Here is a 13,021-nt window from a genome sequence, read left to right as displayed (position 1 = left end):
TACTCTGTCAGCACGTTATAGTAGATTTTTATAGTGTATATATCATATATTATAGTACTCTGTCAGCACGTTATAGTAGATTTTTATAGTGTATATATCATATATTATAGTACTCTGTCAGCACGTTCTCCCAGGATTGCAACCGTCTTTAGCTTCAAATGCAGGGAGGTTCAGGGAACATTAGTGTCTGTAATGTCAACCTACAAACATCTTTAGCTTCAACCGTCTCTTCATCAAATCATCCTTTAAATCTTACAATGAGACGTCAAAGAATAAAATAATATCACGTTTTAAATAATGATATTTTTATCTATCCATCCACCTACAAACATGTTTAGAGAAACCGTCTCTTCATCAAATCATCCCAACAATCTCTCAGATAATCTGACTGCGAATAAAATATGGCTTTAGTAGATTTAATATACCGGTACTTATTTGGAACCTTATTTTCTGATGCTTGTGTTTTATTTTACGATGTGTGAAATCTGATCACTTTCATCACTGATGCTTATGTTTTATACATTAGTTTATGATGTTATATCTGATCACTTTTATCTGTTTTTCATGTTGTGAAGTGTCATCTGATGATCTTTGTTATGATTTGGCGCTATATCAATAAATTATAGAATTTTATAGAATTATACAAATGTGTATAATTGTGTGTTGGGAGCTTTTAATGTTTCAGATGCAGGCAATGTTTCCTCAAAGGAATTTTGTAAATTGAAATGTTAAATAAAGTTAAAAAACTGGGCTGGTGACGTCACCGCCCCGGCGGGTCACGTGGTTCCAGCTTGTTATTGTTGTTCTCAGATCCGCGTGTTTCTCCGCCGGACCTGGCAACCCCCGGATAAAAACCGGCACTTTAACACTTTAACACGTTAATTCGTTACTAATGACGCCAGCAACGCACTTTAACCACCAATATCCCCCCTTTTAAAGAGTTAAAACACGCGTTTTGTGTCAAACAGACAGTGTAAAAGTGTAAGTTTAAACGCACCTTCCAGCACCGACACAACGATGAGAAGTTGCTCCGGTTTCGACATTTCCACATTTGTGCAGCTGTGGCTTCAAAACACTGATAAAAGTCCGCGTTTATCTGCTCATTTACTCCGTTTTGACCCGCGGAGGGAAACAGATTTAACTAATTAACCCCGGAGAACCCGGTTAAACTGTTAAACTGTTAAACCGTTAAACTGCCGCGGTGTTGCCAGACTTTGGCGCCACCGGAAGCTGCTTCTTCTTTTTTTTAAATCAATCTTTATTGACAAGGATTACAATACACAGCATCGTCTCCTCTTCCTCCTCCTCCCATGCTGTAAACTGATACAAGTAAATTGACTTATTTTCATAAAGCGTCTTTCTACAAAGAAATGTACGTTTTACGTCTCATTTATTCATTCACACACGTAATTTTTTCCTCTTTTTCTCTCTTTTTCTCTTTTTTCCTCATTTTTTCAATTTTTTTCCTCCCTTTTTTCCACTTTTTTCCTATTTTTTCTAATTTTTTCCTCATTGTTTCCTCTTTTTTCCTTATTTCCATAAAGCATCTTTCTACAAAGAAATGTACGTTTTACGTCTCATTTATTCATTCACAAACGCACTTTTTTCCTCTTTTTTCCTCCTTTTTTCTTTTTTATTCCTCTTTTTTTCTCTTTCTTTCCTCTTTCTTTCCTAATTTTTTCCCTCTTTTCCTCTTTTTTCTCCTTTTTTCATCTTTTTTTCCTCTTTTCTACAAAAAATGTACGTTTTACGTCTCATTTATTCATTCACACACGTAATTTTTTCCTCTTTTTCTTTATTTTTCTTGTTTTTTCTCTTTTTTCTCTTTTTTCCTATTTTTCCTCTTTTTTTATCTTTTTTCCTCCCTTTTTTCCTCTTTTTTTCCTCTTTTTTCCTAATTTTTTCAAAATTTTTCCTCCTTTTTTCCTCTTTTTTCCTCTTTTTCCCTTATTTTCATAAAGCGCCTTTCTACAAAGAAATGTACGTTTTACGTCTCATTTATTCATTCACACACGTAATTTTTTCCTCTTTTTCTTTATTTTTCTTGTTTTTTCTCTTTTTTCTCTTTTTTCCTATTTTTCCTCTTTTTTTATCTTTTTTCCTCCCTTTTTTCCTCTTTTTTTCCTCTTTTTTCCTAATTTTTTCAAAATTTTTCCTCCTTTTTTCCTCTTTTTTCCTCTTTTTCCCTTATTTTCATAAAGCGCCTTTCTACAAAGAAATGTACGTTTTACGTCTCATTTATTCATTCACACACGCACTAATATACTTGGGAAACAGTTAGGAACAAATATAATATATTTAATTTTCTCAGATGGCAAAAATAAGAACTTTATTGATCCCACATAGGAGTAATTCATGTTATATCAGCTATAGAGAACAAGGTAGTGCCGAAAAACAATATATATCCCCCTCACAAAAATAAGAAAAATAAAGAAACATATTTTCTTATCAACAAAACATATTTTAAAATTTTCAAGTAAAAAAATAACATTTGAACCATTTTCAGACAATAAAATAAAAATATGTTATTTTGTTACTTGAAAATTTTAAAATATGTTTATGTAAAATATGCTTTGTTGATGAGAAAATATGTTTCTCTATTTTTCTTATTTTACTGAATAAATCCAGTTTTGGTGAACTTCCTGTTCGGGCGGTGGTCTCGGACGCATCAGCCCCGGTTCAAGCTCCTTTGATGGTCCTGGTCCCCCGAATCCGGCTCCTCGGGTTCGGTGTGACCCGCCTGCTACGTCCCGAGGGCGACCCCCCGAACTGTCTCACTGGTCGGCCCCGAGGGCGACCCCCCCGAACTGTCTCACTGGACGGCCCGGCCCCGAGGGCGACCCCCCCGAACTGTCTCACTGGTCGGCCCCGAGGGCGACCCCCCCGAACTGTCTCACTGGACGGCCCGGCCCCGAGGGCGACCCCCCCGAACTGTCTCAACGGTCGGCCCCGAGGGCGACCCCCCCGAACTGTCTCACTGGTCGGCCCCGAGGGCGACCCCCCCGAACTGTCTCACTGGTCGGCCCCGAGGGCGACCCCCCCGAACTGTCTCACTGGACGGCCCGGCCCCGAGGGCGACCCCCCCGAACTGTCTCAACGGTCGGCCCCGAGGGCGACCCCCCCGAACTGTCTCAACGGTCGGCCCCGAGGGCGACCCCCCCGAACTGTCTCACTGGTCGGCCCCGAGGGCGACCCCCCGAACTGTCTCACTGGTCGGCCCCGAGGGCGACCCCCCCGAACTGTCTCACTGGACGGCCCGGCCCCGAGGGCGACCCCCCGAACTGTCTCACTGGTCGGCCCCGAGGGCGACCCCCCGAACTGTCTCACTGGTCGGCCCGGCCCCGAGGGCGACCCCCCGAACTGTCTCACTGGTCGGCCCCGAGGGCGACCCCCCGAACTGTCTCACTGGTCGGCCCCGAGGGCGACCCCCCGAACTGTCTCACTGGTCGGCCCCGAGGGCGACCCCCCCGAACTGTCTCACTGGTCGGCCCCGAGGGCGACCCCCCGAACTGTCTCACTGGTCGGCCCGGCCCCGAGGGCGACCCCCCGAACTGTCTCACTGGTCGGCCCCGAGGGCGACCCCCCGAACTGTCTCACTGGTCGGCCCCGAGGGCGACCCCCCGAACTGTCTCACTGGTCGGCCCCGAGGGCGACCCCCCGAACTGTCTCACTGGTCGGCCCCGAGGGCGACCCCCCGAACTGTCTCACTGGTCGGCCCCGAGGGCGACCCCCCCGAACTGTCTCACTGGTCGGCCCCGAGGGCGACCCCCCGAACTGTCTCACTGGTCGGCCCCGAGGGCGACCCCCCCGAACTGTCTCACTGGTCGGCCCCGAGGGCGACCCCCCGAACTGTCTCACTGGTCGGCCCGGCCCCGAGGGCGACCCCCCCGAACTGTCTCACTGGTCGGCCCCGAGGGCGACCCCCCGAACTGTCTCACTGGTCGGCCCGGCCCCGAGGGCGACCCCCCGAACTGTCTCACCGGTCGGCCCAGCCCCGAGGGCGACCCCCCCGAACTGTCTCACTGGTCGGCCCGGCCCCGAGGGCGACCCCCCGAACTGTCTCACCGGTCGGCCCAGCCCCGAGGGCGACCCCCCGAACTGTCTCACTGGTCGGCCCGGCCCCGAGGGCGACCCCCCGAACTGTCTCACTGGTCGGCCCGGCCCCGAGGGCGACCCCCCCGAACTGTCTCACTGGTCGGCCCGGCCCCGAGGGCGACCCCCCCGAACTGTCTCACTGGTCGGCCCCGAGGGCGACCCCCCGAACTGTCTCACTGGTCGGCCCGGCCCCGAGGGCGACCCCCCCGAACTGTCTCACTGGTCGGCCCGGCCCCGAGGGCGACCCCCCCGAACTGTCTCACCGGTCGGCCCGGCCCCGAGGGCGACCCCCCCGAACTGTCTCACTGGTCGGCCCCGAGGGCGACCCTCCGAACTGTCTCACCGGTCGGCCCCGAGGGCGACCCCCCGAACTGTCTCACTGGTCGGCCCCGAGGGCGACCCCCCGAACTGTCTCACCGGTCGGCCCAGCCCCGAGGGCGACCCCCCCGAACTGTCTCACTGGTCGGCCCGGCCCCGAGGGCGACCCCCCCGAACTGTCTCACCGGTCGGCCCAGCCCCGAGGGCGACCCCCCCGAACTGTCTCACTGGTCGGCCCGGCCCCGAGGGCGACCCCCCCGAACTGTCTCACTGGTCGGCCCGGCCCCGAGGGCGACCCCCCGTACCGTCTCACTGGTCGGCCCGGCCCCGAGGGCGACCCCCCGAACTGTCTCACTGGTCGGCCCGGCCCCGAGGGCGACCCCCCCGAACTGTTTCACTGGTCGGCCCGAGGGCGACCCCCCGAACTGTCTCACTGGACGGCCCGGCCCCGAGGGCGACCCCCCCGAACTGTCTCACTGGTCGGCCCGGCCCCGAGGGCGACCCCCCCGAACTGTCTCACTGGTCGGCCCGGCCCCGAGGGCGACCCCCCGAACTGTCTCACTGGTCGGCCCGGCCCCGAGGGCGACCCCCCGAACTGTCTCACTGGTCGGCCCGAGGGCGACCCCCCGAACTGTCTCACTGGACGGCCCGGCCCCGAGGGCGACCCCCCGAACTGTCTCACTGGACGGCCCGGCCCCGAGGGCGACCCCCCGAACTGTCTCACTGGTCGGCCCGAGGGCGACCCCCCGAACTGTCTCACTGGTCGGCCCGAGGGCGACCCCCCCGAACTGTCTCACTGGTCGGCCCGAGGGCGACCCCCCCGAACTGTCTCACCGGTCGGCCCCGAGGGCGACCCCCCGAACTGTCTCACTGGTCGGCCCCGAGGGCGACCCCCCGAACTGTCTCACCGGTCGGCCCGGCCCTAGGGACGGCATACATTTCCCCCGGTTTCAGTTCTGTCCCTCCTGTTTCCATCTACCTGACCCATGTAGTAGTAGTACCATGGGTACTACCAGGTACTACCAGGGTACCAGGCCCCCCAACCTACTAAAGGATGAAGTGGGTTTAAAAAATAGAAAATTAATAAATAATTAGTTGTTTTCGTTTTTTTCAAGACTTTTAAATGGATTAAAAAGACTTTACAGATGCAGAAACTCTTCCACGTTGTTGGAAACTCTTCATGTTCACACATAAATATAATCTTGATCAGTAGAAGAACGGGGCGCCCCAGAGGTTTTATATAAACATCCTTTAATCATGATTGTGCCAAACATAGGAATTAAGGCATATACAGTATAAAAAAGCAACAGCGGGTTTTTAACGTTTACACGGTTTTCTGTTACTGGATTCACCAGATGGATGAAAGAGAGACGGAACAAAAGCAGCTTCCATGACAACGACCCCGTCTCCATGACAACGGGGTCTGTAAACAGAGTTTACTATATTCAAGTAATAAATGACCAGGGACACGAGAAGGTGAGGCAGAGCTAACCGCTAACAGACACGATTAAAACGGTTCCTGCCCACCACTGGATCCAAGATGGCCGCCTCTGGATCCAAGAACCCTCCTCTAACTAGCTCCCACGCTAACTAGCTCCCAGCAGAGCCTCTGGTAGCTAACTAGCTCCCATGCTAACTAGCTCCCAGCAGAGCCTCTGATAGCTAACTAGCATGGATTTCTTTTTTCCTCGTCAGGTGAAATTATAAAGCTAAACAAATGAATGTATAATTAGGGGGCGTGGTCTTTTGATTGGCAGCTGTCAGAGAGCCATCATTCTGGTCCATAGTCTGAGGAGGCGGCCATCTTGGATCCAGACGAGGGTTCTAGTTAGCGTGGGAGCTAGTTAGCTATCAGAGGCTCTGCTGGGAGCTAGTTAGCACGTGAGCTAGTCAGCTATCAGAGGCTCAGCTGGGAGCTAGTTAGCGTGTGAGCTAGTTAGCTATCAGAGGCTCAGATGGGAGCTAGTTAGCTATCAGAGGCTCAGCTGGGAGCTAGTTAGCTATCAGAGGCTCAGCTAGGAGCTAGTTAGCTATCAGAGGCTCAGCTGAGAGCTAGTTAGCGTGGGAGCTACTTAGCTATCAGAGGCTCTGCTGAGAGCTAGTTAGCGTGGGAGCTACTTAGCTATCAGAGGCTCTGCTGAGAGCTAGCTAGCGTGGGAGCTAGTTAGCTATCAGAGGCTTTGCTGAGAGCTAGCTAGCGTGGGAGCTAGTTAGCTATCAGAGGCTCAGCTGGGAGCTAGTTAGCTATCAGAGGCTCAGCTAAGAGCTAGTTAGTGTGGGAGCTAGTTAGCTATCAGAGGCTCTGCTAGGAGCTAGTTAGCTACCAGAGGCTCAGCTGGGAGCTAGTTAGCTATCGGAGGCTCTGCTAGGAGCTAGTTAGCTATCAGAGGCTCAGCTGGGAGCTAGTTAGCTATCAGAGGCTCTGCTGAGAGCTAGTTAGCGTGGGAGCTACTTAGCTATCAGAGGCTCTGCTGAGAGCTAGCTAGCGTGGGAGCTAGTTAGCTATCAGAGGCTTTGCTGAGAGCTAGCTAGCGTGGGAGCTAGTTAGCTATCAGAGGCTCAGCTGGGAGCTAGTTAGCTATCAGAGGCTCAGCTAAGAGCTAGTTAGTGTGGGAGCTAGTTAGCTATCAGAGGCTCTGCTAGGAGCTAGTTAGCTACCAGAGGCTCAGCTGGGAGCTAGTTAGCTATCGGAGGCTCTGCTAGGAGCTAGTTAGCTATCAGAGGCTCAGCTGGGAGCTAGTTAGCTATCAGAGGCTCTGCTGAGAGCTAGTTAGCGTGGGAGCTAGCTAGTCCTCTGCGTGGCTGATGGATCAACAAAGCGTCCGATGAAGCATGTTAGCATGTTAGCGTCTGCAGTTAATCTGTACAGAATATTTACACCACTGGCTCCTCCAAGTACGGAAGAGTGTTAGCGCCAGGCAAGAGAAAAATAAAATAATATTTTAATAAGATTTTTTTTCATTATGAACTTCGAGAAAAAAGTCAAAATTTTCATATGCAGTTACATAACTTAAGAAACGTAGCCTTAACTTTACACTCCATTACGTCTACTTCGACTTTATTCACGAAATTGTATTTCAACATTAATCTCGACATTTCGTCTTTTTTCTCGAAGTGCACAATAAAAACAAATCTCCCCCTCTAAAGTATTTTTCCTCCCGCGTGGCCCTGACACTCGTCCGTTTCCACGGCGCTGGTCGGTCGATGTGAAGGTTTACTCACAGAAAGACGGTACAATCACCATGGTTACGCTCAAGTACAGGTTAGCAATACAAATGTTGGCGTCAGCACGATGGAGGAGGACGACCACGTCAATAATTATGATCAGAACAATAAGGATAATTAGATACTTTTAGCTTTCTAACGCTGTTTTTTTTCCAAATAGGAGTTAAAAAAGCGTGAACCAACACTAATGTCAGTCGTCTTCAGTACATTCAGTCACATCGTCAGCGTAAGTTTCCCCTCGTTAATGTGCGTTTCCGTAGAAATGAACTCTGGGACGTGTCGTCTTACACGACGACGGCTTCCTTTTTGTTGAGCTGCATTTTGTAATAATGGTGCATTTTGTAATAAACGTCCAAAATGTAATAACTTTGTCATTTCATTTTGTAATAAAGCCGCATTTCGTAATAAACTACCCCAACACATTTTGTAATATATTTGCCGCATTATGTAATAAGTTATTACATTTTGAGAAGATTATTACAAAATGCAACTTTTTTATTCTCTATAAAATGTAATAACATGGTGCATTATGTAATAACAATTCTAAAACATAGTTTATTTGTTTGATATTGGCCGATATAATTCCAAACTTCAAATAGGAAACTAAAGTTATATTTGGAGTTTTATACATAGATTTATTAGGCTACATAGCTCTGAAGGAAATTACATAAAAAACAACAAAAGTCACTCTTGTATAAATTAATTGTTAAAAAAACAGCAATAATAGGTTTTATTACATAATGCACCGTGTTATTACATTTCCTAGAAAATAAAAAAGTTGCAAGTTCATTTTATAATAATCTTCTCAAAATGCAAAAACAAAATTTATTACAAAATGTGGCTTTATTACAAAATGAAATAAAAAAGTTATTACATTTTGGACGTTTATTACAAAATGCACCGTTATTACAAAGCGCCTCGGCCGGTTCCTCTGGGATTCGTTACAAAACTGGTCGTCGTCAGTAAGAAATGAAAGAGTTTCTTTGAGTTTGTGTTTCTGCCTCTCAGCGAGGCGAAGCTTATTCAACACCGAGGAATCGATGTCCCATAAATCCATAAATCTGCTCCTCATGGGAGTCGTGGTCACATGGTCCTACTTCTTCCCCTCGCCGTCTGCGGAGAAACAAAGACACGAAACAAAGATCTTCAGGTACATGTGCAACGTTCGGCTGACGAGGTCAAGTTCAAGTCACAGCCATCGGAAAAAGCTTTTCAGGAAGTTTAAGGTGAAATCCTCCAGAACCGACTGAAAGGAGGTTTCACGAAATGAGCCTTTCAGTCACATCTCTGTGGTTGTTTCCAACGTACCCGTTGAGGAATGTCCCGCCTGCTGACTGGAGACCAGAGACCTGGAGCTCAAACCTGCAACACAGAACAGACAAGAGTCAGTTATGAGAAACCTGGACGGGAACGTCACTGGAAATGTGTTGAGGCATCAACGTGGTTCAGTGAAGCGGCTCAAACCAGCTGCTGATGTTTACTGGTGCCTGGAAACAGCACAAATTACGTGGACATTCTATTTATTCATTTAATTAAATTAATAAATTAAATTCTATTAATTAATCAATTAATTCTATGACTCTTGAAATTGTATTTCAACATGATTCTCGACATTTGGACTTTTTTCTCGACATTTGGACTTTTTTCTCGAAGTGCATAATGAAAAACAAATCTTCCTCCTCTAAAATATTATGTTTATTTTTCTCCTGCCTGGCCCTGATACTCTTCCATGCACATCTCATTCTTACAATGGCAAGAATTACGATTCTATACGCTCAAAAGGTACACAGACCGGGTCAGATACAGGATTACAAAAGTAATCTGTAACAATTCGTACAGTAAATTAAACCAATTTGACAATTCTACGTCACAACGCTGCATTCAGGGCTGATCCATAATAGTGTAAGGCAAGTTTATTTATACAGCACAATTCAACACAAGGTGATTTACATCGACATTAAAAGCAGCAAGACATAATTAGACAGTAAATAAAATTACGAGAAAAGGAGGTAAAATAATAAATAAAATGATAAGAAAAGAAGTAAAATAATAAAAAGCACAAGCTGTTAAAAATAAGGGCATATATGTGTGTACCATGGTATACGCTCATTATATCACAGCTGAGGGACTGTGTGTGTGTGTGTGTGTGTGTGTGTGTGTGTGTGTGTGTGTGTGTGTGTGTGTGTGTGTGTGTGTGTGTGTGTGTGTGTGTGTGTGTGCGTGAGTGCGTGCGTGCGTGTGTGTGTGTGTATAAGTGTGTGTACCTTGGTAGATGTCGTACTGGCCCGTCAGCAGGTTGTAGCTCATCCCCAGGTGTGTGTGATGGTGTGTGTGCAGGTGTCGGGCGAACGACAGGTGGTTCCTCTCTCGCTCCGCCTCCCTCTCTTCCTCGGGGGAACCTTTCTCTCCGGGCTGAACACACACACACGCACGCACGCACGCACGCACGCACGCACACACACACACACACACACACACACACACACACAGTAAAGACCATGACTTATGATGTTGTTCTGTTGTGTGTATGTTGCTTTTCTGTGCTGAGGTGTCTTTTTGCACCTTGACACCATCGGTGTGAACCGGAGTCAAGTTCTCTCGTCTGATTTATGTCTGACCTGGCAATAAAGCTTTTTCTGATTTTGATTCTGATTCTGATTAATAGTATATTTATTGTGTATTTATATTGTATTAATGGTGTATTTATAGTGTATTAATGGTTTATTTATAGTGTATTAATGGTGTATTTATAGTGTATTAATAGTATATTTATTTTGTATTAGTGGTGTATTTATAGTGTATTAATAGTATATTTATTTTGTATTAGTGGTGTATTTATAGTGTATTAATGGTGTATTTATAGTGTATTAATGGTGTGTTTATAGTGTATTCATGGTGTATTTATAGTGTATTAATGGTGTATTTATAGTGTATTAATGGTGTATTTATAGTGTATTAATGCTGTATTTATAGTGTATTAATGGTGTATTTATAGTGTATTAATGGTGTATTTATAGTGTATTAATGGTTTATTTATAGTGTATTAATGGTGTATTTATAGTGTATTAATAGTATATTTATTTTGTATTAGTGGTGTATTTATAGTGTATTAATAGTATATTTATTTTGTATTAGTGGTGTATTTATAGTGTATTAATGGTGTATTTATAGTGTATTAATGGTGTGTTTATAGTGTATTCATGGTGTATTTATAGTGTATTAATGGTGTATTTCTAGTGTATTTATGCTGTATTTCTAGTGTATTAATGGTGTATTTCTAGTGTATTAATGGTGTATTTATAGTGTATTAATGCTGTATTTATAGTGTATTAATGATGTATTTATAGTGTATTAATGGTGTATTTATAGTGTATTAATGGTGTATTTACCGCGGGTGATTTTCCGAGGAACTGGTGACTCGGTTGCGGCAGCAGCTCCGAGGTCGAGTCTCCCATTGGCTTCCCGCTGATGGCTCCGCCCCTGGTGGGCGGAGTCACCTCCGACTCCTCCCTCCCCGCCGTCTTCCCGTACAGAGGATAGTGGAAACCTGCACACCAGACACACATGCAAAGGATTGTGGGTAGAACATAGAACATCCTCTAAACTTGGGCTTGTTTACCTGGTTAAGAGTTATCTGTTCGCTAACTATCAACACCAAGGTTCAGATCCCGTACAGTAAGGAAGGAAGGAAGGAAGGAAGGAAGGAAGGAAGGAAGGAAGGAAGGAAGGAAGGAAGGAAGGAAGGAAGGAAGGAAGGAAGGAAGGAAGGAAGGAAGGAAGGAAGGAAGGAAGGAAGGAAGGAAGTTCTGGTAGACGTATTTTCCGATAGACGTAATTTATGATAGACGTAATTTTTGGTAGACGCCATTTCCAGTAGACGTTAACTTCCTGTAGACCTAATTTCCGGTAGACGTAATTTCCGGTAGACGTAATTTCCGGTAGACATAATTTCTGATAGGGGTAATTTCCGATAGACGTAATTTCCGATGGACGTAATTTCCCGTTGACGTAATTTCCGGTAGACGTAATTTATGATAGACGTAATTTCTGGTAGACGTAATTTCCGGTAGTCGTAATTTCAGATAGACGTAATTTCCGGTTGACGTAATTTCCCGTAGACGTAATTTCAGATAGATGTAACTTCCGGTACACGCAACTTCCGGTAGACGTAATTTCCGGTAAACATAATTTCGGTTAGATGTAATTTCCGGTAGACGTAATTTCCGATAGACGTAATTTATGATAGACGTAATTTATGATAGACGTAATTTCCGGTAGACGTAATTTCAGATAGACGTAATTTCCGGTTGACGTAATTTCCCGTAGACGTAATTTCAGATAGATGTAACTTCCGGTACACGTAACTTCCGGTAGACGTAATTTATGATAGACGTAATTTCCGGTAAACATAATTTCCGATAGATGTAATTTCCGATAGACGTAATTTCCCGTTGACGTAATTTATGATAGACGTAAATTCCGGTAGATGTAATTTCTGGTAGATGTAATTTCCGGTAGTTTAACTTCCGGTCCACCCCCCTATCCAATCAGAACCATTCCCAACCCCCAGACCTGTAGAGGAATTGGATAAAACCGATCAAACGTGTTTTACATGTAAACCTCAATTTGGAATTACTATTTCCATGTAAACTCGAAAGAAAATAGTTTAATTTGGATTTATTTCGGAATGATTCATTCGGAATTAAAAAACATCATGTAACCGTGGTCCGGGTCTTACCTGGGTAGCTGTGGACCAGCGTCGGGGACGCCCCCCCCCGGTACGAACCCCCGCCCTCACACATGGCCAGGTAAGGGGGGTAGGACGAGTGCTGGTACTGGATGTAGGGCTGCTGGGGCGTCATGGGGGGGGACACCGCCGCCCGGGCCGTCTGGGACTCCTCGGACAGCAGCCCCCCCATCGGGTCCTGGTCCTGGTCCTGGTCCAGGTTCTCCAGGCCCTCCAGGCCGTCGGGATCCTCCTCGTCGAGGAGCTCGTGGCACCCTTGACCTCGGGAACTCTTCTTAGCGTCTCCTCCTCGCCCTCCCCCCGAGGGCATCTTGGCTCCAGCCAGCTCCATGGTGGCCCAACACTCTTTCCCGCCGTCGGCCTCGCCTTCCTCGGCCTCATCCCCGGGCTGGCCCTGGCCGAGGTGGTGGTGAGGCCAGCCGGGGCCGTCTGAGGGCTAGAGATCAATGGGGAACAAGAGTTGGTTGCTAGTCGCAGTGTTTCACCTATAGGTTCTTTAGCAGAGGTGGGTGGGAGCCGGTCTGGTGTTCACATCTCGGCCTTGTTTACATCAGCAGTTGAAAGGGTTACAAGCAATTAGCAATTAGTCTCGTAGGTGGGGTAGTATTCTAGTGGCTACAGAGATGGGCTTGGGTC

At 47.0% G+C, this 13,021-nt stretch overlaps 2 protein-coding genes across 3 annotated transcripts in view; both read right to left on the bottom strand.

Moving 5' to 3' along the window:
- The window catches only part of cep120 (centrosomal protein 120), a 54,683-nt gene extending 53,454 nt beyond the window's left edge, over positions 1–1,229 (bottom strand). Inside the window, exon 1 of the mRNA XM_061729737.1 lies at positions 998–1,229. Coding sequence (XP_061585721.1) covers positions 998–1,043 — 46 coding nt within the window. The 5' untranslated portion in view covers positions 1,044–1,229. The remainder of the gene's footprint in view (positions 1–997) is intronic.
- A 7,098-nt stretch (positions 1,230–8,327) lies between these two features.
- The window catches only part of znf608 (zinc finger protein 608), a 35,385-nt gene continuing 30,691 nt past the window's right edge, over positions 8,328–13,021 (bottom strand). The window contains exons 6-10 of one of the 2 annotated variants that reach the window (XM_061729771.1): positions 12,377–12,821; positions 11,028–11,185; positions 9,903–10,050; positions 8,947–9,000; positions 8,328–8,751 (exon numbers count right to left, since the gene is read on the bottom strand). In XM_061729771.1, the coding sequence (XP_061585755.1) occupies positions 8,732–8,751; positions 8,947–9,000; positions 9,903–10,050; positions 11,028–11,185; positions 12,377–12,821 (825 nt within the window). In that variant the 3' untranslated portion in view covers positions 8,328–8,731. The remainder of the gene's footprint in view (positions 8,752–8,946; positions 9,001–9,902; positions 10,051–11,027; positions 11,186–12,376; positions 12,822–13,021) is intronic. The other variant, XM_061729773.1, reaches the window with a different exon arrangement.

The sequence above is a fragment of the Cololabis saira genome, chromosome 9 (genome assembly GCF_033807715.1).
Source record: "Cololabis saira isolate AMF1-May2022 chromosome 9, fColSai1.1, whole genome shotgun sequence".
Classification (NCBI taxonomy): Eukaryota; Metazoa; Chordata; class Actinopteri; order Beloniformes; family Belonidae; genus Cololabis; species Cololabis saira.
The sequence above is the reverse complement of the archived record's forward strand: the minus strand, read 5'-3'. Positions and strand labels throughout refer to the sequence as shown.